A 27,825-nucleotide genomic window follows, 5' to 3' on the forward strand; every position below is an offset into this window, starting at 1 on the left:
TTGTGGTTCCCCACTTGACACACAGACATGGGATTCATCTGGAGTGATGACCTACCTTGAGTCCAAAGTCTATTGATCTCTTTCCTGGGCCAATGACAAGGTCGTGTTGGCGATGACCTAGGTCATCAGGGCCACTCTTGTTGGTCTTCGGCTACTGAACCGCAGTTAATGCAAGATGCACCACATGGGTCAGTTGGTCCACTGGGGCGCGTCATTGTTGAGATACCAGTCATGCCACCCAATGCTTTCCTCTAGGGTCAACCACATCTGGCCTGGTGCTGCGTGATCGTCTGTCCGTGGTTCATCCAGTCTTGGTATATTCTTAATACTGCGATTCATGAACAGCCAACAAGTGTAACTTTCAGAAATACTGGCATCACCCCTCTGGGCACCAACGATCTGCCCGCAGACAGTCACTGAAGTCACCATGTTTACCCATGACTGCCAAATGGGGGATGAACACAAGACAGACTCCATAATATAGTTATTATGGTGTCACTGGTTACTGCAGGTTTCCACACTTGCTATCAGAGCAGGCAGCTTCCTCCTCACCTATAGTGGCTGATAACTGGGAACAATAGATTGAATCCAATTACTCATCAAAAATGGACTTTAGCTTTCATATCCCTTAAACTGATATTTTAATCCTGCCGTTTGACTCCATTTATACAGTCAGCCTGTAATGGCTGATAACAGGGAGCAATAGATTACATGCAGCTGCACAGCTAGGATAGCTACCATTGTAATCTCATGCCTGCGTTTCTCTATTTGTAGAGCGGGCTCTTTTCTTTGGCGCGGAGTTGTTTTTGCTCTCTGGCCGTGCAGGTGTTGGGACTGACACCGCAGGCCTCGCGCCATTGATTTTGGATGGGAGGCAGAACGCTTTGCTGGATTTCGCGCGGCTCTGTTTGGCCTGCAGCCTGACTTGGAACAGACCCTGGTCATGCTTGATGGCCTGAGCTGAGTTGGCGCGGTCAGCCCCGTCCCTCAGCACTGGCAGCGAAACTACACACGGAGGAGATTTGTTTCCTTGTCTGCAGGTTTAAAGGCGCGGCGCCGTCTGTTTTATAGCCGGATGTCCTCCGGTACTACATGGGGTGCATCAGCAGATACAGGCAGAGCAGGAGATACCGGGGATCACCTGCAGGACCTGGGGGGCAGTCACCGCATGCTGGGCAGAAATGGGGGTCTATGCGGAATGCTGCTGAAGACTAGGGCTATGTGGTGGCTGGCCATGATGCCCGTCGCAGGACCAAAGCTCGCGGTATAGCCCAGTGACATCACAAACTCGTTGTCGTCGGGACACAATGCAGCCGCATTCAGTTCCGCAATTTGACGTGTTGCGGCCAAAGTATGTATAGTCCCCTTAACTCCCAGCCCGGTAATGGCCGCTATGGGGGACTCCAGCCCGGTAATGGCCGCTATGGGGGACTCCAGCCCGGTAATGGCCGCTATGGGGGACTCCAGCCCGGTAATGGCCGCTATGGGGGACTCCAGCCCGGTAATGGCCGCTATGGGGGACTCCAGCCCGGTAATGGCCGCTATAGGGGACTCCAGCCCGGTAATGGCCACTATAGGGGACTCCAGCCCGGTAATGGCCGCTATAGGGGACTCCAGCCCGGTAATGGCCGCTATAGGGGACTCCAGCCCGGTAATGGCCGCTATAGGGGACTCCAGCCCGGTAATGGCCGCTACGGGGGACTCCAGCCCGGTAATGGCCGCTACGGGGGACTCCAGCCCGGTAATGGCCGCTACGGGGGACTCCAGCCCGGTAATGGCCGCTACGGGGGACTCCAGCCCGGTAATGGCCGCTACGGGGGACTCCAGCCCGGTAATGGCCGCTACGGGGGACTCCAGCCCGGTAATGGCCGCTACGGGGGACTCCAGCCCGGTAATGGCCGCTACGGGGGACTCCAGCCCGGTAATGGCCGCTACGGGGGACTCCAGCCCGGTAATGGCCGCTACGGGGGACTCCAGCCCGGTAATGGCCGCTACGGGGGACTCCAGCCCGGTAATGGCCGCTACGGGGGACTCCAGCCCGGTAATGGCCGCTACGGGGGACTCCAGCCCGGTAATGGCCGCTACGGGGGACTCCAGCCCGGTAATGGCCGCTACGGGGGACTCCAGCCCGGTAATGGCCGCTACGGGGGACTCCAGCCCGGTAATGGCCGCTACGGGGGACTCCAGCCCGGTAATGGCCGCTACGGGGGACTCCAGCCCGGTAATGGCCGCTACGGGGGACTCCAGCCCGGTAATGGCCGCTACGGGGGACTCCAGCCCGGTAATGGCCGCTACGGGGGACTCCAGCCCGGTAATGGCCGCTACGGGGGACTCCAGCCCGGTAATGGCCGCTACGGGGGACTCCAGCCCGGTAATGGCCGCTATGGGGGGGCTCCAGCCCGGTCTATAGGAATCTGAAGTAGTCTGAAATCTGCCTCCTGTCTCATCCAGAGATATGATGATGATCGGTGTCTCCTTTTCCTCCATGCTTTAAACTACAACACTTATTTTATAAGGACACAGCTGTGATCTATAGACCATCTCGTTAAGCTGGAGTCATTGAAGGCTAAGGCCGCTCTATCACTCTCCGCTTTTTGGCGCGATTAGCACCTAGTCCCGAGCGCCGCGGTACGCTGCATAAACTGATTTCAGTGGGGCTTCGCAGACGGCACTCATTAAACGTGCCGCAAATCACCCATCACAATAATGGGGCGCATTAAAAAACTAAATGCTGAGATCTTCAGCAATCTGGAAGCGCGCGGTATGAGCGACTCGTGTGACTACCGCTGACGTTCACACATGGTGGATGTGCCGCAGATTGCAGTGGAAAATCAACATTAACCCTTTTCCACCCCCAGAGTGTATTTTTGTGTTCCCATTAAATTGTGTATATCCCTGTATGGCGGTCTTCAGGGTCCACTCCACATCAAAAGCTGTCTGTGACCAACAGCTGGCCTCCCACCGCAACAGCAGGGATCGGTAAGAACACTGATCCCTGCCTTTAATCACAGAAAGTACAAGGTTAGGAGGGAGGGCGATCCCTTTGATATCATTAGCCCTCTGTCATTGCAACCCATTGGGCCTCTGTGATTTCATGGCAATTAGACGCCAGTCAGTGGTGTTAAGGTGTGCCGTGGCCTGGGCTATAAAGATATAGTGATGATGCACTGCAGTACAGAAGTATTGCGATGTATCAGCTGGTCACACAAAGAATAAATCCTCATACAGCCCCAGTTGATGGAAGATTAAAAAAGGTCTTTGTGGCGATGCAAAAAAAATAAAATAAATTCACAAATTTTTATTTTGGAGAAAACTAAAAAAAAATTTGTTCTTAATCGTATCGACCTGTAGAAAAATAGTCGTTTTATACTCCATAGTGAACACTGTAACAAAAAAAAGCAGAAATGATGCTTCCCCCCCCCCCCCCCCCCCCCCCCCCCCCCCCGCCGTCAAATTAATAAGCGTTATACAATACATTATATGCCCCCTAAAATGATACCAATAAAAATTGGGCCGCGTCCTTAAAGGGATTGTCTGGTATGTAAAAGGCATCTCAATGGGTCCCCTGTAAAATAAAAAGCTGATACTTTCCTTTCCCCCGCTTGTCTCAGCTGTGCAGTTTATAGGCTGCAGTCAGCCTGTGACATCCTGTAAACCTGCTGCTGCAGCCAATGATCACACTCAGTGATTACCACTGGCTGCAGCAGCTTGTTTGGAGATGGCTCAGGCGGACTGCAGCCTGTAAAGATGGCTCTAGCAGGAAGACCTGGAGCCGCTTGCGGTGGAGGCCGAGCTGGTAGTGACATGGGCTCCTTTATTTTGCACCACGGGAGTTCGGTTGAGATGCCCTTTAAATAGGTCTGTCAACCCCTTTTTTAAGGGGTTAAATCTGCCACATGTGGGCGCCCCCTAGGGAGGGGAAATGGTACAAAAACTACAATGCAATCTATTTCTGTTGGGGGGGGGGGGAAACAAGAAGCCCAAATGGCGCTGCACATCCTCGTATAGCCGCAGATCTGTCTTGCAGGATCCTCCGGAGACTCGATGTTCACCTCGTATTTCTGTAAGCAGTCCCTTTAATAGCGTGAATACGTAATTGATATTTTACAGCCGCTGTCTGAGGGCCGGTTGAAGAGTTCATCGCCCTCCGCGCCCCGAGCGGCTCCTCATCCTTTTTGTTTCGCGAGGTCGTCTTTTTCAATTACACCTTTAATGAGATTCCCGGGGTGCGGCGGACGCCGGCAGGCAGAGATGGCGGAGAGCGGCCGGAGATAAGGGCAGCAGCCTCACCGCAGTGAATAATGCTGGCGGTAACATTAGCTGTCATGTTATCCTGTGCGGACGCAGATCGATCCTCTTCAGTACAACCGCTTGGAATCGCATCGGGTTTTATCTGTTTGTGTTTTTTGTAATTTTTTTAGTTTTTTAGGTTTAATCTGGCTTCATCAATAGGTTTGACCAGTCATCTAGTTGTCTATGGGAGCTAGCGCCTCCTGTGTGACAACCACTAATACACAGAAAGCCGGGGCGCTGCAGTAGCGTCTGACACAACTGGACACCGCTGTGCAGCAGCACATCCTCACCACCTCTCCTATGGCCCCTCCTGCATCGTGTCAGTCTTCACTGCTGCTCAAGTGTTTGCTCCCTTCCAGATGTTTTAGTAGTTGGGTCTCTTTGTACTCCATACTGGATAGCACTAGATGAAATCAATTAGACCCGAACTTTGTTTTTCTCATTTTTTTTTTCTATTTTCTTTTCTTTCATATATCGGTACACACAAATAAAGGTAAAATTATTGACTTTTTACCTGTGGAGGATTGAACTTGGCCCTTTTGGACGGGCCGTGACGCTCCGTTACCCACCCATTACCAGTCTGCAGTTTGAGCAGGCCATCACGGGGGGCTATATTCACTTGTCCTCTGCCGGTTGTCCAATCCTCCAGTTCTGGTCCCGGTTTTCAGACGTTCTAGATGGCCACCCATAATGTTCTATCTGATTGGTCCGCACTCATTATCTGAGCAGCACTGGCCAATTAGAGCAGGTATAGCGCATTAGTAGTCTGACACTACTGGCGCACTGTGGTGGTTGGGCAGCACAATCTTCAGTCTGTCTAGGACAGCTGACCATAAGCCCCAGACCCGACTCCAAAGACATAAAGTGCAGGTAATGTACCCCCATCTCCTCTGGCCTCGAAAGCAGAGGGTCTCTTTAATGGGGGAGGGCCCTTGACAATTCATACAAGGTCCCTATGGAAAATGTATCTACTAGCTCCATAATGTTTAAGCTCTTCCCCGCTGATACGTAGAGCCCTCATACATCCCTCGTTGCTGCGTAGCCTAGTAGATTTGCCTTTTGGTACTGTATGAAAGCTGGGTGACGGCCACTGGGGGGTCCATGATGGTGAACCTCTGGTCCAGCCTTTTCTTTGACGGCCTTGTTTGTTGCCAAGACTTCATAGAATTGGATTCGAAGAGGAGCTGTCATGTTCTCGGCAATCGTTGGGTCTGTTTACCAGTCCCTCGGTGTCGCTGCACGGTAGACCACTTGTTTTTCGCTAGCTCCGTGTTTTCCAGATGTCAGACCTGATTTGCTTCGACACCCAGCATGCAACTGGAGGCCAAATGTGACTAGTGGGGTGAAAGTGGGGCTACCACCAGAGCAGCGGCCCAGAGGACTGGGGATTGGACCTGAAGGTTTGAGTACATGGTTCCCTAGTGGGTAATTTACTGCTGATTTCTGGTATCTGGGGGTTTAGACTGTTGAATAAAGGCCAGTGATCTAATCTTACAAATATAGAACGACGAGCCCGTTGGTCCGGCGGGAGGGACATTAACATCTCCTCATTGGTATGCCTCTTCTCCAAGGCTTTGGTTTCTACCCAGGGGTCCTCGAGGACATAAGCCCCCCCCAATCCCTCTCTTAAGTGTCCCACGTTCCTTGTTTTTCACCATTGTCTTATGGGTCTTCTCACTACTTGATGTTTCCGGCCTTTGCATGTCCCATACTGTTAGTCTGCGGGATTCTATAGTCTGGCCTCAGATCCGCGGATTCCAGACGATCCGGATGTGGCGGCACGTTGGATGTAATCCTCAGGCTTGGTACACGATGGTGTCGGGACGTGTCGCTCCTTACAAGGTTTGCCTCTTGCTTTCAGGCTGAATAACTTGGAAGATAGAATCTTCCTGATTAAAGGAAGAATAGAAGAGATTGATTTACCGGTGGAGAAAGTGGATATAATTATATCTGAATGGATGGTAAGTCGCCCGCCGCCGGGGAACGGCGCCATTATTCATGCTGAGTAATAAACGGTTTTTTCTTAGCCGAGTTTATTTAAAGGGGAAATGATGTTTAGGAGTGTGGTGTATCTATGTGCTCCTTTATAGAAGGACCCGAAACCCCCTGCGGACACTGAAGGGGGCGCTCACCTTGCAGAATCCACAGCGGATATTTCTGTGTGGTTTTCAACTTTAAAAACCGTGTCCGAAATCCGCTGCCAAGTATAATGGCGCCCGGGGCCTGGCTCAGAGGGGAAATTCACTTATCTTTTTGCGGTCATGTATATGCAAACATCAGAACCCAAAATGAAAGGCTGACGGCGCTCTGCAGCTGCACAGAACACAAGGCGCACCCCTATTGCCACGGGACGTTAGTGGATGGTACCTAACACAACAGGACAAACTCCCGTCCTGCAGATGGCATGGGCTCAGAAGTGAGCCTGCACCGTCCCGCAGCAGGAGTCAGGTGTGACGGACAGCTGGCTCCCCACTGCTGCAGCGAGGATCGGTGAAAACGCTGATCCCCCGCTGTTAACCCCTTGTGTGCTGGGATGTAGATCGTGGCATGGAAAGGGTTCAGAGGTTGTGCGCTCCCTCTGTGACGTCATTGGCCCTCTGCTATGTAATCGTGGAGGGCCAATGGGTTTCTATGGCAACCAGAGAGTGGTGTCCGGGCCTGCCATGGCATAAGATTGTTCTTGTAAGCGATATTGTATGCATTATCATAGCTTTTCTGATTTAGCTGACCTACAAAGACAAAAGAAAAAATATAAATGTTAAAATGTTTTTGCGCACTTTCCCCTCCTGTGTGTAAAATAAAATCCTAAAAAATGTAGCTGAAATGCTTTTGTTCATATTGCCTCTGAAAAATTCCATATGTACCCCAATATGATGCAAATAAACTAAAGCTCATCGCACAAAAAGCAAGCCACCCCCCCACCCCTGACAGTCACTTATGCTGTATGATCACCACTGCCAAAAAATTGCAGAATTTGATTTTTATTTTTTTCCCTGCTCTTCATAAAAGATTAATAGTTTTTTTTTCTTTCCTTTTTCTACAATACATATACCCCCAAAAATTGCACCAATGAAAACTACAGCTTGCAACGCAACCCCGCCCCCCCCCCCAAGCCCTCATATGGCCGTATCAACGGGAGAAAAGTGATGACTTCAAAAGTGGAGATGAAAATCCCTGCGTGGCTGAGGCCACAGTCGGCCGAGTCTTTAAGGGTTGAAGCCCATTAGAGGTTGTGAGCATCCGGCACCCCGGAGCCCGGTCTGTTGTTGGGGTAGTGCCTGTTAGAGGACTCTTGTTATGCTCTTGGCGGTGAAGGGAAACTGAAGTATAAATGTGTAGTCGGTGTAGTATGTAGACACCGCATCGCCTCCAGAGAGAAGCCCTAATCAGAGGAGGTCCTCAACAACAGCTCCTTCACTGCAGATTACCCTAATCAATTCTCTCACAAATTAATGTAACCGTCCAAGTTGTGCAGTTGGGTCCAGTGGATGGCGAGCTGGCGTTCTGTAGTAACAGATTAGTTAGGCCGCCTGCACGCCTCCGGATTCTGCTGCAAATCCAACCCGCTATGACAATCCGATTCCCTGCCCACGAGCGGAAATCGATTTGTGATGTTCTGCTCGTGGGGAAGAAATCGCAGCATGCTGTGATTTTGTGTGGCTACGCGCGGACGGCTTCTATTGAAGTTAATGAAAGCCGACCGTCCCGCGGCCATTCTGCAATCATTGCAGAAATGCCACGGGAGCCGCGTCGTCGCCATAGCGACAACACAGTGTCAACCCTTCTGCACATGTGCGCCCGTCGGCATGTCTGCGCAAGGAAAAAAGACGCAGGAGAGGTATGCTGGGGTCGCCTGCCGGGCATCGGGTCAAACTCCACTGGGGGATACTGCATGCGGGCTCCAACCCGCCCGTGTGCAGGCGGCCTTACCCCGATCCCAGCCATCTAATAGGATGTTTGGGTTGGAAAGTAATTTTCAGACCCCCTTGGGCAGCGTGAAGCCTGTAACCACGTCGCTGGGCACAGGACCGCGTAACTGGACTTCTCCTGTAGCAGTCGCCTATTCTGGGTATTAACTGCCCCCCAGTACCCCCAGAACTTGTAGTAGGGCTAAACTATGTAACCCACTGGGCTATAATATGTAACGTGTGACTACTAGTAGGTAACAATGCAAGAATAGGAGCCTGCCACGAGATAACAGGGGCAGAATGGTGATGGCAGCAGATAGATGATGGGGAGCAGATAATCTACTTTGGCGATAACGAATGCTTGTATCTGCGCACAATTGCATCGTGTGTTTGCGCTCACAAAATCGCATAGATTTTCCGTGTTATGTACAGCAAATTTGCCGCTTTTCTGCATATGCCGTGCGCATTTACACAAGCCTGTTGATTTCAGTGGGCTCTTGTGGTGCACAAAAAGCTCATGCTGCGTATTTATTTAACGCGATCGCCTATTGCGCGAAAAAATACACGTGAGCGAACACATTAAAATCAGTGGGCTCTATTCACCACCTATTACATGCGCAAATTTTGTGCATGTAATATGCTGCGGAAATTCGCTTGTGTGAACGAGCCCTCAGTCTTCCCTTAATCTATCCGTGATGCTGACCCTAACACCAGGCACTGCTGTTCCTAACAATGTACCTAATGGCCCCAGGGGGGATCAACCTTCCTCTGAACTCCTTGGAGACATCATTTTGACACATTTTGCTAACTAGGATTAGGGGGTGTTCTCACCGGAGACCCTTCTGTGAAGTGACCACCTTCTTTCTTCCATCCAAGTACCTATGTATGCTTGATCCCCTGGAGCGCTTGGGTTTTTTTTTGTTTTTTTTTACCGATTTGTCTGTGTACTTCCGTCATCCAAAATTCCATTTCGGGGGCCTCATTGATTCTCTCCTCCTTTTGGATGTCCGTGTGACCAGGACAGGTTGACCTAATATCTAAGTCCTATATTACTGCCTGCAGGGACTTCGGGCGTAACAGACTACCCCATATAGGGGGCCGTTCACGCCAGGTAAGTCGCCTCTTATCTAATGGAGACCCTAACAAACAATGAGGGGGCACTAAGGTCCAGAGACCAGAAAACCAAAGAGCTGAACTAGAAGCAACACAAGACTGATACAAACAGGGAAGGAGCTGATTTAAACTACAAGGCTAAGACGCAAGGGGTTAACTAGTCAGAAGCTTAGGAACAAAACTATAGACTGGAAGCGATACAGACTGGATACATTGTAGCAATTGTAGCCTCTTCAATAAGGTTGTCAAGCAGGATGTCCCTAGCAACCAGCCAGGCCTGAGGGTAGAGGGGACTCCTGCAGCACGGGCATTATTTTGGGGGAGAACCCCTTTAAATCCTCCTTCCCTGAATTTCCTGAGTTCTTCTTCTCCTCGTTCCTCGCTCATTTATTCTTCTCACTGCCTCTTCCAGCTCCCTCTGATGTGCCATGCGTCTTTCTTTGCCGAGGCCATTAATCTCCTTATCATGGGAATATCTGATATCTTGTTGTGTCAAGGTCTGGACTCGATGGATTTGCATTTCTTGCACCTTTTATCATTGCGGTATACTTGGTCCTCTTCCCGCTGCTCAGACCATTCGTCTTCATGAGTGTTGTCTGCGCAGCGTCGGCCATTATAACACCGCCATATATTAGACCCGTCTGCATTACTTATTGGGATGTGCATTTATAAGTTACATGAAGACCAAACGTGTCCCAACTTAATGCATCGCGGCTTCATTCTTGACTGGAGACTGAAGATCCTGTGACATTAAAGGACTCGTTCAGTTAGACTTAATCCTTGAACAGTAAGAAGTATAAGGAACTTTCTTTCATGCTTTTTGTATAAAATTCAAGATCTCTGCTTGCTGTCAAAGGCTGAAGAGCCATACTGATCTAATCCTGCTCAGACAGCTGAGGGTTTGTCACAATGTAGCAGTCTTGGTAGTTCTCTTTGAGCCAGACACGGCTGCAGCGCAGATTTCTTTTCTGTCCTCTGCATCATTTACCAACACTGATAGACTAGAACAACCCACATCTGCGCACTAGGTTAGGGCAGTGCATGTTTCCATTCACTGACAGCAAGCAGAGCTCTTTAAAATGGTGAGGAGTTTCTATGAATAGTATGATGTAAAAGCTACAGAACTATTCATTATACGGTGATCAAAGCGACCCACCGGTCCCAGGACTGAAATGGGTCGCTGTATATTACCGCCATCTTGCCCTCTGCACCGTTGTCCCTCAGATCTGCTGGTACAGGCTTTTTATTTTTTGGTCTTTCCAAATGGCCCCGCAGCCTCCTAACTATCCCAATGCGTATCGGTAGTCTCTCTGATTGTAGCACTGGCCGGTCTGCAGTTGTAGTGCGCCGCACAGTTTGTGTTGGGCAGTTGGACTGCGGTGACCATTATGGAAGACTGAAAGCAATGCCTGGATCCGCGATGCAGGTGACTTATCTCCCTCCTCTGGTCCTTGGACAGAATTTTGCCTTGGAACTGAGGGGTCACTTTAAAGGGGTTGTCCCACTTCTAGCTGTTTTGCTGCAGGAAGCAGGCGCCATATATTGCACAGTGACCCAGGTTGATGATGCAGTCCTATTTACTTCAATAGGGCTCAGCCTGCAGTACCAACCCTGACCACTACGCAATGTACAGAGCGGTCTGCTTCCTGCAGCACTATGGCTAGAACTGGGACAACCCCTTCTAAGCCTTAATTACATAAGACTCGAGCTTTCAGCTCCACAGATCCCACCTCCACCAAATGGTCTCGTGCAGGATGTTCACTTTTCATTATCCATTGCTTAAAGGGGTTATCTGGTTACCTCTAGAGAACCCCTTTAAACAGAGTGTGGTCTGCTGTATAGTAGACTGCCTCTACCATGGGACCTGACATGGGCAGAGTTCAAAGGTTCCATGGCAGGTCCAGCTCAAAATGCCAAAAGCCGGGCATCTGAGCGAGAACTGGAGCGCCCGTTAGCCAAGGGGGTCCATTCGGATTTGTCGAACGAAGCAGGAAAGCCGAACCTTGGGCGCAGCTGTGAGACCACCCTCCTATGGTGCCTCGGTGCATATGTATACCCACACTAAGCCTTGGAGCACTCAGACTTCTGGGAACCCCTTGGAGGACATCCAGGGAGACCACCTATACAGATTACAGACCACCACAAATGGGGGACCTGTGTGCTGCAGCCCAGGAGCAGCAGTAGAATCTGTAGGGGGATTCTCCGTCACAATGTGGGGATATCCCTTTAACTTCAGCCTCTTTCACACGGGCGGCAGTGATATCGCAGCTCTGGTACCGTCATGTTTGTGTTATCGCTGTGATTTTCTTGCGTGGCTTTGTGGCGCGATTTTTGCTTTTTTTTTTTTTTTCGGGGGGAAAGACTTTCTAATGTTAGTCGCATTGCATAAAAACCGCAATTTTTATGTGTTGCGATGAGACAAAAATGAAGGAAAACATGGGCTGCAAAAAAATGGCTGCAGTACAGGGCGTGCCGGGATTTTATCTCGCAAGATGGCATCAGAGAAAACCTCGCTAACTAAGGGAAGGCCCGGGCGTCGCATCGCGGCAAAATCACATGAATTTGTCACCCGTGTGAAAGCGGCCTCAGGCTGTGTTCGCATGCAAGACAGCGAGTCGCCCCCGACCACCTTGGGCACTACACGCACATTCCGACCGTGTGCCATGCGAGCTGCGGGAGGCCGCACATCTGCAGGTTCTGTTCTTGTGAGGCTTGCATGAAAATAGCGCATGCTGCGTCGGGTTTTTTCCGTCTTGCGGGATCGCCGTGAGAGAGAAATCGCCTTTGTAAATACAACCGTTATTTGTGCGAACGCACCCTAAGAAGGTGGGGGGGTTAATACTTTTGAAACCTTAAAGTTTTTCTGTGCCGCTTTGTTTCGGAGTGTCCATATTGCTAACTGCAGTTACTATGGTGATCTACTGCTGCTTCTCCACCGCAAACGCCCCGTCGTTTGCATATTTTCGTGTTCTGTTTTTTGGATTAATGTTGAAATTAGCGCCTCCATTTATGTGCTGGCAGCTGGTACCTCCGCGGCCCAGAGCTTTAACACTTTCTTGCCTGTGCACACTAGAGAACATTAGATAAGGATGTCCGATGGGGGGTGTAGTACCGCGCGCTGTAATGGCCGTTCTTCAGATTAGTAGCGCAGCCTCCTGAGCCGAGGACTGAAGGGGTATATCCAGAACACAGGAGGGGAGTAGGCAAGGTAGGGGGTGACAGTATATCCTGATCTGGGGATGGCATCTGCCAGCACTGTGCCAGTCCAGTTTATGCTACAAAGCAGAGTTATGTCTTGACAGTTTGGTTGCACTTGATACATTGTAACAACGATATACAGTTTTCCTGAAAATAAGACACGGTCTTATTTTTTGCCCCCAAAAAGGTGCCAAGTCTTATTTTCATGGAATGTCTTATAGTTACCTAGCAGACTCGGTCCAGGTCCCTCCCGCTGCTCTCCGGAGCTCCTGCAGGCTTCTTGCAGTCCTCGTTCGCCCACTGAAGGTCACTTCCTGGTTACGGGATTCATAAATCCCACCTGCAGGAAGCAATCGCTCTAATTGGTTCTCGCGCGGCTCAGCCAATCAATGCAGCGCTCGATGAACCAATGCGATGGCTTTGATTGACTAAGCAGCTGTCGAACAACCAATCATAGCCATTGCGTTGTGCAGGCGGTATTTATGAATTGGCTGAGCAGCGGCATTGACTCTGCCCATTCATAAATCCCGCTTCCACAACATGATAGCTGTGATTGGCTGAGCAGCGGTCAAAGAACCAATCAGCCATCGCTTTCTGGAGGTGAGATTTATGAATCCCGTAACCAGGAAGTGATCCTCTGTGGGCGGCCGAGAACTGCAAGAAGTGCTCTGGAGAGCAGCGGGAGGGACCTGGACCGAGCCTGCTGGGCAATGTATTCCTTTAACTTTTTTTCTTGCAACCAGGCCTTGGGATCTGGAGCGGCTCTTGCACTGCCACCTCCGGCATCGGGGACGGACGGATACAGATGTGTAATCACCACTTCAGCTCCCATTGATTTAATAGGGGTGAAGCCAACGATGGCACTTCTGCTCCTGTCCCTTATGATGCATGACAGCAGGCCGGGCGATCCAGTGATCGCTGGGGATCCTGAGCGGTGAGTCCTTTGGGATAGGTCATCAACAGTTTTTGCCCAGAAAACCCCCCTTCATTGGATTCTTGCAGTTGAATCCCAGACATTTCAGCGGGCAGCCATGGCGCAATCTCTCTGGCACGTGTTCTTCTGCACGTGGATTCCAAATCCCACATGCGGTTAAGTGACTTTTTTTACTGCAGTTTCTGCATCAGGAATTCCGCAAGCGGCTGTGCCCACTGTGCGCGACCAGCGGCCGGACACCTTCATAGCGGCTGTGCCCACTGTGCGCGACCAGCGGCCGGACACCTTCATAGCGGCTGTGCGTGATCAGCGGCCGGACGCCTTCATAGCGGCTGTGCCCACTGTGCGTGATCAGCGGCCGGACACCTTCATAGCGGCTGTGCCCACTGTGCGTGATCAGCGGCCGGACACCTTCATAGCGGCTGTGCCCACTGTGCGTGATCAGCGGCCGGACACCTTCATAGCGGCTGTGCCCACTGTGCGTGATCAGCGGCCGGACACCTTCATAGCGGCTGTGCCCACTGTGCGTGATCAGCGGCCGGACACCTTCATAGCGGCTGTGCCCACTGTGCGTGATCAGCGGCCGGACACCTTCATAGCGGCTGTGCCCACTGTGCGTGATCAGCGGCCGGACACCTTCATAGCGGCTGTGCCCACTGTGCGTGATCAGCGGCCGGACACCTTCATAGCGGCTGTGCCCACTGTGCGTGATCAGCGGCCGGACACCTTCATAGCGGCTGTGCCCACTGTGCGCGATCAGCGGCCCGACACGGCTGCGCCCACTGTGCGCGCTCAGCGGCCGGACACCTTCATAGCGGCTGTGCCCACTGTGCGCGCTCAGCGGCCGGACACCTTCATAGCGGCTGTGCCCACTGTGCGCGCTCAGCGGCCGGACACCTTCATAGCGGCTGTGCCCACTGTGCGCGCTCAGCGGCCGGACACCTTCATAGCGGCTGTGCCCACTGTGCGCGCTCAGCGGCCGGACACCTTCATAGCGGCTGTGCCCACTGTGCGCGCTCAGCGGCCGGACACCTTCATAGCGGCTGCGCCCACTGTGCGCGCTCAGCGGCCCGACACCTTCATAGCGGCTGCGCCCACTGTGCGCGCTCAGCGGCCCGACCCCTTCATAGCGGCTGCGCCCACTGTGCGCGCTCAGCGGCCCGACCCCTTCATAGCGGCTGCGCCCACTGTGCGCGCTCAGCGGCCCGACCCCTTCATAGCGGCTGCGCCCACTGTGCGCGCTCAGCGGCCCGACCCCTTCATAGCGGCTGCGCCCACTGTGCGCGCTCAGCGGCCCGACACCTTCATAGCGGCTGCGCCCACTGTGCGCGATCAGCGGCCGGGCACCTTCATAGCGGCTCAGAGGGTTTTTACAGGTGGAATTTAATCTGAAAAAGCTGCATTAAATTCTGCCATCGGAGCGTGCAGGTAAAGGGGTACCAAAAACTGCTATTACCACCTATTCATAGAATCGATAAGACCCCGCTAATGCAGAGAACAGGTTTCCGGGTCCCCCAACCCCCCTCGCTGCACCTATCCGCAGTGACCTCGGATTGGGTGCACGGCGGTCACACGCACGCATAGTTCATCCATTTCAATGGGGCTGATGCGACTGGCAGAGTACGAGCACTGGGCGATCCCCACAGTCTCACTGGAAGTTCGTGGAGCAGCGCTGCTTGTGTGCGACCAGCACTTTACTCCATCTCCTCACTTTGTTCTCATGCCCACGGACCAAGCGGGATACGCCTGCAGTTTTACGCCGTGGGAATCCCGCGGGATAAACAAAAGTCAATGCTGGCGATCCTGAAAAAACGCAGTAAAACTGAATCAATGTAGTGATTACTCAGTGAGGCAGAAGGGGGACATAAGATCCCTGTTCTTGGCCTCCGCATTGAGATCCCCCATTGATCAGACTTTCACCACCTACCCTGTGGATAAGTGATAAAGGGGTTGTACCAAAAACAACTTAAGAACAAGAGCCTCGTGTTGTGCGGAGTGCTAAGGCAGCAGAAATGCAGTCCTAAGCTCTCGCTCACGACCTGAAGGTTGGGGGTTCCATCCTCGCATGGTTCAGATAGCCGGCTCAAGGCTGACTCATTTTACTGACCTTAGAAGGCTGAGTACCCAGCTTGTTGGGGGGTAAAAGATGACTGGGGAGGGCAATGGCAAACCACCCTGCAAAAACAGTCTGCCAAGAAAACGTCACCATAGGAGTCAGTCAGGACTCAGTGCTTGCACCAGCGAACTTTAAGAACATCCCTTTAGTTGAGCGGACGCCCCCCTCTAAAATTAGCCAGATTTAAACTTACTGTTGACAGTTTTGTGTGATCGCTATGGTAATGCAGACCAATACTTCTGTTCAGTTCATCATTTTCAAGATCTCTGCTTGCTCTCTGTGAATATGAATATCGTTTATTGGCTGTGAACCCTTACAAAGTCGAGGAATGTTCCCATCTGGACCAAACCTGGCCGCTGTGACTTCCATAGATGCCAATGGGAATTTTGCAAACCATGTTACACAGTGAGCTATGCCGTTTCTGGACCGCCCATTGACTTCTATGGGAGGGACATGGCTATCAGCCTGGCTAGGGACAATGGTAGCCATAACTCAAGAGGTGGGGCAGGGGGGGGGAGCGGCGGCATCTCTGGGAACTGCATGTATCTGACTTGTAGGGAATATCTTGTGAATAGAAATGCCTCTTTATATTTCTTACAGCTGAGGGTTCGCTCCAGTTGTATCCACTCCAGACAATCGCCTGAGCCTGGACTCCAAACTGATACACTGTACCAAAGTAGGACAGAACGTTGTGCTGCTGAGCTCTGAGGATTATCTACACTGGATAGAATAGTCACAAACCCTCAGCTGTGAGAAGTCTTAGGTCTGTACAGGTTTCAGTCACTGGATGGAAACAAGAACCTCTCCTTCCACTCACAGCAAGCAGAGATCTTGAAAATGGTGCTGAATTATGACACTAAGTATATTGGAAAGTAGCTAATATGGGTGTGTTATGATGATATTAAAGGGGTTAATAGGGTTTCCTCAGTGCGCAGTCCGGTAGCCGCAGTCTGTGCCTCTTGGAGGCGCTGTTCTGCCTGCAGCCCCAGCGCCTTCCATGTAGCTCTGCCCTGAATGTCGCTGCACTCCTCCATGCTCCCCGGATATGAAGTTGTTACATTTGTTGCGATGTCTCGTGTGACACGAAGGTCTGCACTGACGCTCAGGTGACTCCGGTTTACGCTCCCCGCGTGGGGAAGCGGCGGCCTCTTTTGCAGTAATTAATTTTGCAGGTGGCAACTGGGGTGAGAGGAAAAAATATTGATTGATCATTTGGAGAAGGAATGTTGCCCCAGAGCATTCTGGGAAAGATGTCAGGTATAATTCTGTTTCCAGATGGCACCCCTACAGGTGGAGCAGCCGCCTGTGAAATTGCATTCTAAATGGCTGCATGCGAGGGAGGGCGATAATGGCCACGGACAGCGAGCGGTGGGCTCCGGACAGCGACTCTAGCTGGAGCTACAAGTCCCAGCATGTCCTCAAAGCCACCTTCATGTTGGATATCAGTGCTCTAGAGTATCATGAAGACACCAAGGGGCAGTCTGAGTCTGTACTAGTATAGCATGCTTCCGATAGTCCAGCACACGCGTGCTCCAGGCGTGCAGAGTATCAAAAAGGACACAACATTGTCATTAATATTCCTTTTGGAAATATTGTATCATTTTATGCACAGTGTGTCTCCATGGTGACAGACTACAAACAAACCCTCTGCTGTAGTCATGATGTGCAAGAGAGACGATGCAGCTGAGGAAGCTTTGTGCATACACAGAACAAGCAAGGAATGCTGAGGGAGTTCAGCTCTGAAGCATGTAGAATTGTGGATGCAGCTCTTAATTATAATAAAGGTTGTAGCTTGGGATCAGTACAGGATAAGTAATGTATGTACACAGTGACTCCACCAGCAGAATAGTGAGTGCAGCTCTGGGGTATAATACAGGATGTAACTCAGGGTCAGTACAGGATAAGTAATGTATGTACACAGGGACTCCAGCAGCAGAATAGTGAGTGCAGCTCTGCAGTATAATACAGGATGTAACTCAGGGTCAGTACAGGATAAGTAATGTATGTACACAGTGACTCCACCAGCAGAATAGTGAGTGCAGCTCTGGAGTATAATACAGGATGTAACTCAGGATCATTACAGGATAAGTAATGTATGTACACAGTGACTCCACCAGCAGAATAGTGAGTGCAGCTCTGGAGTATAATACAGGATGTAACTCAGGATCAGTACAGGATAAGTAATGTATGTACACAGTGACTCCACCAGCAAAATAGTGAGTGCAGCTCTGGGGTATAATACAGGATGTAACTCAGGATCAGTACAGGATAAGTAATGTATGTACACAGTGACTCCACCAGCAGAATAGTAAGTGCAGCTCTGGAGTATAATACAGGAGCAGTACAGGATAAGTAATGTATGTACACAGTGACTCCACCAGCAGAATAGTGAGTGCAGCTCTGGAGTATAATACAGGATGTAACTCAGGATCAGTACAGGATAAGTAATGTATGTACACAGTGACTCCACAAGCAGAATAGCGAGTGCAGCTCTGGAGTATAATACAGGATGTAACTCGGGGTCAGTACAGAATAAGTAATGTATGTACAGATTTCCTTTTTTTTTTACTGAGGATTAATAGTGCAGATGCGGCACATTATACATTAGAGGTGTAGGTTATTATACTCGGCAGCTTTTGTATAGAAGTTGTTCAGTTGCACACTGGTAACTATATAATCGTCCTTCCCTAGCTGCCCTGTATATACTGTAGTACGTGGATTCGTAGGTCCGCAGTCCGCGGTGAGCAGCACTGCAGCTGTAGTACGTATATCACAAGGAGAGATCTCTGCCCGCCCCTCTGGTCCGGCGTCAGCGCTGCGCGTCTCATTGCCCATAAAGGTGAAATGTTTGCAATAAAATGATGCTGGAGGAGCTCCGCCGGAGTTTATGGCTGAGGTGGAATTTTCCTTTGTAGAAAAGCAGCCATTTTTTTTTTTAATTCCCTCTGCCTTCCGCCATCGGCATAAACTCTCTAGCGTCGTCGTCTTGGTACGTCATCGTGCCCCTTATATTTGTCCTATGATGTGTCGCAGCCCCCCATAGAGCCCAGCAGTGATTACAACTCCCATTATTACACCGCTGCTGCTAATGAGAACGCTCAGCCTGAACAGTGTGAGAATGGCGCAGCGCTGACATTGGGCTGCCGGGCTCTGCTGTACATCTGGCATTGGGACCCAGAAGTGTCAACCTTGGCGCTGGATCCCCGTGAATGTAGATTGTGCGCCGGGTGGTCGAGGGCACGAAATCTAGTTTTCTGCAAACATAATTGAAAGTGATAAAACTAGAGCCGGCGGTTTGTCTGGAGAACGTTCATTACCGCGTGGTAATCTATTACAGTGACCCCTGCTGGGGTCGGTAATGAGGACGCTCTCGGGCAACAGCCGCGAGAAGGTTATAGAGACCGAAGATGAAATCCGCTGCTAGTGGAAGTCATTACATCGTCTTTGTTCTATCAGTTTTTGGGACGTGACGCTGCATGGGATATCACTCAGCTTTCCCAGACTCCGGAGAGGTACATCTACCCAGATACAGGGAATGGGACTTGTCTGCTAGGAAAGGGGCGTGGTGATCAGTATGGACCGTTGTAATGGGGGGGAGGATCACCCAACTTTGATGGATGGATGTATAACACTGAATGTCGTCTCATTGCCAAATAGCAACTATACAACTTAGACCATCGCTCCGGTTTTCTACAATACCTCAGGCTCTCCTTACCCTCATTTGCTGCTGTTTGCACCCTATTTCGTGTCTTTTTTTTGAGGTGGTCTTCCCCATTTTTCTGTTGCTCTGCTGTTTGCAGTCCACTATTAGGGAGGGGCCATTTGGCAAGCCTAGCATTCTTCCAGTAGTTCACTGTCCTGACTTTCTTGCCCCTGCTTCTCATGCTGTATTGCACTACTTCTGGTCCAATCAGCAGGGAGACATCATCTGAATGCCCGCCTCTCTGCTTTCCCAGGACGATCAGGCATTCGGAGACGTTCTGGCCAAATGCTGAGTAAACCCATTGTGTGTGTGTGTGTGTGTGTGTGTGTACAGACCTACATCCTGTAACAGCAGGAGAAGCAGAGACTGGAGATCATTCAGTGTCTGCAGATCTGTCAGCCTGCAGCCTGTGCATGGGAGTTGCCTGTGAAGATAGCCACTCCCCCTGTTGCTATGGAAACATCCTGTCCTGTATCTAAGGACAGAGAGTGGATTGCAGAGAAGCTGGAAGGGAGACCCCTAGTGGCAGCCAATTTAAATGTGATTTACAGCGGTAAAGCAACATTTTTAATTCAAGTATATTACAGAAATGATGACACTAACACAAGCGAGTAGATGAGCAGAAGTTATCCGAAACATTAGAGACCCTTTAAGGGTGGAGAATGTCATTGCATAAATGGCTAGACTTCTTCTCTTGCTTCTATCTGCTTCTCACCCAGCTTTCCCAGATGCTGCAATGAGGAGAAGGTAGAATCACTAGAACTAGTCGCACTTGCTGCTCTGTGAAGACCCCGCTGTAGGCCTTCCAAGAGACACAGCTGAGAAATGGCGGAGTGCAATAAAGGAAAAATGAACGTAACCCTTTGGTTCCGGGGGCACAGTTCACCAGCGGGAGGAGTGTTATTTCCTGGTGCGGTCCTTGCTTCCTGTATTGCTGCTGATCTCCTAGTCCGTGGGCCACTTCTGCGGTCATCCGAGATGCCCAATGCACAGAGACCTCACGCTGCTTCCGGATTGCCCAGTGCTGGTCAATCAGAGTGGCATGCCATCCTTGGACTACCGCTACACTCCCTGGGCATCAGGTAGTCTAGGAAGCTCCACAGAGAGGAACCAGGCAATCTGCAGCAGTATGGGGAGAAAGGAGGGCCCCAGGTAATGACCCCCCCCCCCCCCCCCCACACACACACACACACACGCGCACACCTCCCCAGAATGGCACCAATAAAAACTACAGGTCACCTTGCAAAAAAAACAAAAAACCTAAGCCGTCTCACTGCTGCATCAATGGAAACGTGTAAGGGGTCCAAAAATGGCAACAAAGTAACGTTAACCTTTTTTCCAACTGTACTATATAAATGAAATAAGCTTCGTATCACCGTAACTGTATTGGCCCAAATAATTAGATGACCTCTTCTTTACTGCACTGCGAACACCAGAAACCCACCATTAAAATGGCGCAATCCCATATTTTTTACGTTTCATACCACTTTGAAATTTTTTGAAGTTTTCCAGTTCATTAGGTTTGTATAAGAGGTACCGCTGCACATTACAGCTCCTCCTGCAAGACCCGCGCCCCGATGTCGCTGCGCCCCCGGGGAAAAGTTAGGATTATTAAAGTTAAGACAACGGCTTCCATGTCTGGGGGGCTCACGTCTGTCAGATCTCTTCCCCATAGGAGGAGGAGGTGTTTCTCAGCATCCGGTCACAGCGCTCTCATTGTGTCTTGAAGCCATCTTCCAGCTCGTCTTGTAACCGGGTTCTCTTTCCTTCCGCAGGGTTACTTCCTGCTGTTTGAGTCGATGCTGGATTCCGTTATTTATGCGAAGGACAAGTATCTGCGCGCCGAAGGAGCAGGTTTGTATGGAAATTTCCATAGTGTGAGGGAACATTGCAGGGACTGTGCAAACCCTCAGCTGTAGATGGCGTTCCGCTCGGCTGGGAATGTTCCCTCTACAGATGAGCGATGGTGCCATTAGTACTCGCTTTAAGGCGTTCATTCAGAGCACTTCTAGTCTGGTGGCCTTAAATGGGTTATTCAAATGTAGGGTGTAACTCTTTCACAGCCTCGGTGCAGAGAGATTCATCAGCACAGCCCTTCTAACAATATCCTGAAATGAACCAGGACATAGAGGTCCTTGGATTGTTACCGACTGGCCTGTAGTTATACCCCATGGCGACCAAAGTTACCTCGCTTTCAGCTCACATGGAAGTTACCACCCAGCTTTCCTAGACTTCTGCATGGCAAAATCTGCTGTGATGCACTCACTGTCCATATTGTTGCATAAGTAGGAAAAATGTCTATTTAAGGGGTTTTCCAGGACTTAAAATGGTTACCAGAACCTCACGTTATTCCCCATCTACAGGAGTTATTCCCTATATATTTACTATCTTTATGATCGAATGAGGGGGTTTCGCCTCTGAGACCCCCACTAGTCCTGAGGACAGGGGTCCCATGTCCCCTTCTTTGCGTCACCCCCAGCGATGCCTGCTGAATGGAGCGCTGGCCGAGCATGCACAGTAAGCGATTCATTCATTTCAATGGGGCTGACCATTACCCGATCACTTGCTGATCCGTATTCCCAGCAGTCCCTTGAATGGTGTGGCAGCGTGCCTGTATGACAATCGCTCCAATTCACCTCTTTGCGGGGGTGCTGTAAGCTCACAGTGATAATGATGGATGCCGGACCCCCATTCTTGGGATCGGTGGAGGCTTTCCAGTAGTGAGAGCCCCACCAATCAACAAGTTATCCCCTTTCCTTTTGGATGGGGGATAACTTGCAATTCTGGTACAACCCCATTAAATATTGATGACCTATCCTTAGAATAGATTAATAGGGTGCAGGAAGTCACACCCCATCAGCTGTCGGGTCAGTGCTGTGGCCTCTTTATTCGTTGGTCACACGGCCTTTCTGCCACTCAGACCCATTCAACACATTGGGGTTGAGCTGCAGTACCTGGCACATCTGCCATGCAGTGTATATGGAGCTGGTATACAATGAAGAGGCTGCAGCATGTAACCGAACATCGCAGCCTCTTTGAATGGCTAACCTGCAATGCAATGATGCTAGGAGTCGGACCCCCATCGATGAGCAGAACAGGGTTCCTAAGCCTCCCAGAGTCAGTGGAGTGGTGGTCACAACTTGTGGCTCGACCCCCATTTATTTGTGTGTGACTGATGCCCGGCTCCATCCAGCAGTCCCATTGTAATGACTGGAGCGGTAACATGCACGTATGACCACTGCCCCATTCATTCCAGCATCCTCTGAACCCCCATTCTCCCCATCAGTGAGGGTCCCAATGGTTTGAGCCCCACCGATGAGATGCTTATCCCTGATACTATGGGTAAGAAAAGTTAATTTCATGAGACCATTTTAAAGGGATTTCCAGGCAAAAACTATTGCTACCTACTATCCTACCCGCAGGATGGGTCATCAATATTTAAATTCTGGGGACCCACCGTGATTGCGTGACCTGCTGGCAGTGCCATTGGCCGGACGTCATTATTGGGGTCTGGAGATGAAGTGCCTTAGCTGGCTTCACTGCCTTTGAAACCATTGGGAGCTGAAGCTTCCTTTTACACTTCCAGCACTTCTGCCTCTCCCACTGGAGTCTGACATGTAAGTGTATTAGAAGGCTTCTGCTCCCGTTGGTTTCTATGAGAGTGAAGCCGGCTAAGACGCTTCCTCTCCCTACCCTGATGACTACGTCTGGTCTGCTGCACTGACAGTGGGCCGGGGATCCTTAGTGGTGGGTCTCTGACTATTAACCATCGATGACTTATCCTGAGGATCGGTCGTCAATAGTTCTTGCCTGGAAAACCCCTTTAAGGTCATACATGTTACACTCTGAGATGAAGTAAATAACCTAAACTGCATTGTCACTATTCAAAAGCCAACTGGATTCTGAGCCTTCAATGAAATCACAATGTCTTCAAGACTTATAGACACAGTCCAATACGGTTTAGAATTATCAGGAATATATATACCATGAGCTGGACAAATGATGCTCTACACAATCCCTGAGAGACTTCAAGACGTTGGACCTGAAATCCCACTGACCCATCAGGTCATGAGCTCCTTAATCTGACTCCATCTACCGATCGATGTTTTCATTGGCTTCAGTATCATTGATGTTGGGTTCAACCAACTCTTTGGCCATTGCCAAGTTTTACATACTTTATACTGAGCTCATCTGACTTTCTCTGGCCCCACTGACCTCCAGGTCATCGGTTTACCAACTCCTGATCTTACTCCTGTCCTTCGGATGCAGGAGTTGAGAATGCCTCATCCTTGAGGTTCCCCTGGTTTCAGAATTGATTTAATGGTCTGAGTTCAGAATCCATTGTTTTTGATAAAGTAGGACACTGGGGGGATAAATGTTAGACCGGTAGAGTTCTGCCTGCCGGGACTCCCGCTGATCTCCAGAACGGTGGATTGAGGTCCTCCCGAGCTGCATGATTATGGTAATCTCAATGGAGCCATGTTCGTGCATGAACTATATTGAAGTGCACTGGGCTTGTCTGTCTACATGACGCTCTTAATGCATGGGTGCTAAATGGTTTTACCAGAATACCCCTTTAATGGTTTGTAGATGGGAAGGATCCTGCCCTGCATAATAATCCTGGACAATGGCGTGTACCATTGATTGGACATGGACCTCATTCGACCTCTGGTCCTAATCCTATGATCTTTCATAAACTCTCTAGCTTGAACCATACAAATAGTATAATGTAGTTAACTGTATATACTGATGGGCCAAAGGTTCGGGGACGGCAGGAAGTAAATTGATGAACTAGCATTACCCTGGGGAACGACTCGGGAACGCCCACACCTGTATACATTCTGAGGGGTTATCTGGTCAATGAGCTTGAACACCGGCCAGCGGACTCCTGGCGAGACAATGTGAATTATCCGTGCTAGAACAAGGCGGTATGGTGGATGCCGGACTGATCGGACGCTCCGTTTTGGAAGTTGTGTTCCTGGATCCACAGAGTCACGTGTATCGGGAATACGTCATAGAAGGCATCACTACCCACAGTGGACAGCGCAGGGGCCGCCTATGGGTGCTTAATGATCTCAACTAGTGGTGTCTGGCCAGAATTATCCATCTGAACAGACAAGAAACGCCGGCAGAAATTGCATCCACGTCGAGTACAGGGGCCCCCGCACGTACATCCCGCAGGTCAGCGCAGGAGACCCCGCACGTACATCCCGCAGGTCAGCGCAGGAGACCCCGCACGTACATCCCGCAGGTCAGCGCAGGAGACCCCACAGGAGACCCCCACATGTATATCCCGCAGGTCAGTGCTGCGTTCTGTTCCCATATCTCATGGAAGGTAAAGAAGACCCACCAGAGGACCTCTGTTATCACAACACCAGGCACAGCGCCTCACCTGGACTCCTGAGGTTGTAACTGGACCCTAGAGGACTGGTAAGATGTGGCGCGGTCTGATGAGTCTCTGTACCAATAGTTTCGGGCTGATGGTGGGGTTCTTATGGTGCAGACCCATGAAGTCATGGATCCCAGTTGTCAATAAGGCACTGTGCGGGTTGGTGGTGGCTCCATACTGGTGTGGGGTCTTCTAATGACATAGGATGGGTCTACTGGTCCACCTAAACACATCATTGACCTCTGCCCACTACGTTTCACTGCTTGGTAACCATTTACACCCCTTTATGGACTTCATGTCCCCCATAATGATGGGATATTCCAGTAGGATAATGCACGGTGCCGTCGGGCCCAGAATGTCCAGAATTGATTAGAGGAGCATTGTGGAGAGTTCCTATGAGTGGTGCGGCGGCACGGTCCCCGGACATGAGCCCAATGCAGCATTTATGGGAGGTGATGGAGCAGACCATTCACACCTGAGATCCTGCACCTACAAATACCCCAGAGCTGTGCGGGCATCCAGACGTCTCCCAGACTGTTTCTTTCGCTTGTGGAATCGATGCCATGTTGCTCTGCTGCACTTTGCCGGGGTAAAGGGGTCCTACATACTAGTTCCTATTCCATGACTGTCATGTCGGTGTAGCAGTCTATGTATATGTGACTCCCTATCCTGCACGTCTCTCAGGCGTCTTCTGCTTTCTCACTTTCACGCCAAACTCGCTGCTAGAAAGTCGTTAAATAATCCTAATTACTACTGAACGTTCTCTATAATTACTGTGATTACTTTGTATCTCGACTGCTAGAATCGATACAATGTAAATGCAGAGTGGATTCTCTGTACAGAGCTATCGCTTCCCCCTGTCTGGGCGGTGGGGGTACACGGAGGATGTTGTGCTGGTTTGGTGTCTTTGCGAGGCGGTGGGGCTGGCTGTTTTTCATTTAATGCTGACACGTCTCAATGCAGTTATTCCATTCCCTCTGCACGGCTTCGACTCCATTGTACCATGTTCCACTGCATTGCTTTAATGACTCTCGGTGCTCGCTCATCACTGCAGCGCCATTGTGCTGTAATGTGCTCCCAGGCAACGTCAGAACAAAGGCAGCCAACTGGAATTATGTGAGAAATTCAATTAAAGACGTGAACATTACACACAAGCTCATAATTGGTCATTGTGATTGCCGCTTCTATCAGTCAGCACCATGTGGAAGGTTTGCACAGATGAGCGGCGCTCAGGTGTGGGCTCCTCCGGCTACAGACTGCAAGTACAATGGTGCTTATGTGTAAAAACCGCTACAAGGGGTCACTGAGCCGCAGCAGACTAGAGGCTGCGAAAATGTCCTCAGATTCAGGGAGCAGAATCCGGTATCCGAGTTTGGTAATATTTTGCTCGATGTGTACCGATGAGTCCCCTTCCACAGTGTGACGGTGCTGCTGCGTAACAATGGCGCAGGGCGTAGCACTCTGTAAACATCTGTCTTCTGCTTCCCTTTTTAACAGATTGTGTATAGAAGGTGATCAAATTCCATTTTCTTCACATTTTTCAGTTTGGTGTGGCTTCTGGGATGCTTTCCATCAACTTCTCATAGATGTGTGGACTGATTTGCCTCCCTCCTCGAGGAGCTCTACAGCTTGTGATGCGGGGGATCACGGGCGTGTTGGTAGTACATGGATGCAGAGTTCTAGTTTTTCCCAAAGATGTTTGATTGAGATCCGTATTTTGGGCCGGTCAATGAATGTTGCAGACGCTCTGCACCTCAATATTGGTCCAGCTCTGTGTCTACCAACATGACCGAGCACCATGTCATACAGCGTGCAGGGCATTGCAACAGGGCGGGTATTGCCACAGGGCAGGTGATGCCACATTGTCCGGGATGTCTCTGTACCCATTGGTGTTGAGGGTGGACTTTACTATAACCAATGGTCCCAGTCCTTCCCAGCAGAACCCCCCACCCCCACCCCCCACCCTCAAATACCATAACAGAACCTCCTCCAAACCTCACTGCTGGGACGATGCACTCATGTAGGCAACCGCCACACCCAAGTGCCGCCATGCGATCCGAAGATGGTGTCCGATTGAAAAATCCCCGTCTCCAGAAAGCGCTGCCTCTGGCTGAGTGTTGTGGCCAATCAGAGGCAGCGCCCAGCCAGTCAGTCAGAGGCAGCACTTAGCGGTCATTCGATAATTCATGATTTTCCGGAAAGGGCTTATATTTCAAGCCCTTCCCCGAAAATCAGTGCCATGGTGCTAGCCTTCATTCCATTGCTTTCAATGGGGCTGCAGCAGCGCCCACCCCATTGAAAGCAATAGGATAGCATTATGGACCTCTGCCACCGCTGTGACAGGGCATTCCTTCATCCCCGCAGGGAGGAAGGAGTCCCCTGCCATAGCTTTGTTAGGGGAGCGCAATGTACTCCCTATGTTTTCAATGTGGCTGGCGCTGCTGCCGCCGGCCCCATTGAATCCAATGGTCGATAGCGCACATTCTTCTTTGCGATGCGAGATTACAGTCAAAACATCGCTAACGAGAATGAAACCATTTAAAATCATTGGTTTCATTATCATGCGTTTTCACTCCCTCTCACATCCCAGGGAAGTCAGATCGCCAGGGGGTGGGAGCCCTTACAGTCCATTGCTCCAAGGCGCCGCTGTGCATTCACTGCTGTGATGTTGTGTGCAGCCGCTCGTCCATGGTAACCCTTCACATGTCGTTCCCTCCAGAGGGTTCTGGTACTAATGGATGTTCCAGTGTCCTGAGCGAGGGCAGACGGTGTGTGTGGAATGTCTTCACAGCTCCTACAAGGCTTCGTTGTCCACGCTCTGTCAGTTTACGAGATCTCCCTGACCGTGGCGGCACCGCACACACCGGATGGCTTCCATCTCCCAATAACATGGCTGACAGTAGACTCTGGAAGATCCAGAAGCTGCGATGTCCCCTACTGATTGGTGACACCCGAGTCCCCCCGCCAGACCCCGTTGTCAGCTCTACACCTGGTGACATCCCCCCGCCAGACCCCGTTGTCGGCTCTACACCTGGTGACATCCCCCCGCCAGACCCCGTTGTCGGCTCTACACCTGGTGACATCCCCCCGCCAGACCCCGTTGTCGGCTCTACACCTGGTGACATCCCCCCGCCAGACCCCGCTGTCTGCTCTACACCTGGTGACATCCCC

General features: G+C 50.7%; 1 protein-coding gene across 1 annotated transcript in view; it reads left to right on the top strand.

The window, feature by feature from the left end:
• PRMT3 (protein arginine methyltransferase 3) overlaps positions 1 to 27,825 on the top strand; it is a 95,140-nt gene that overhangs the window by 30,137 nt on the left and 37,178 nt on the right. The window contains exons 10-11 of the mRNA XM_066583593.1: positions 6,155 to 6,254; positions 21,041 to 21,119. Coding sequence (XP_066439690.1) covers positions 6,155 to 6,254; positions 21,041 to 21,119 — 179 coding nt within the window. The remainder of the gene's footprint in view (positions 1 to 6,154; positions 6,255 to 21,040; positions 21,120 to 27,825) is intronic.

This window comes from Eleutherodactylus coqui, chromosome 11, assembly GCF_035609145.1.
Source record: "Eleutherodactylus coqui strain aEleCoq1 chromosome 11, aEleCoq1.hap1, whole genome shotgun sequence".
In the NCBI taxonomy this organism is placed as follows: Eukaryota; Metazoa; Chordata; class Amphibia; order Anura; family Eleutherodactylidae; genus Eleutherodactylus; species Eleutherodactylus coqui.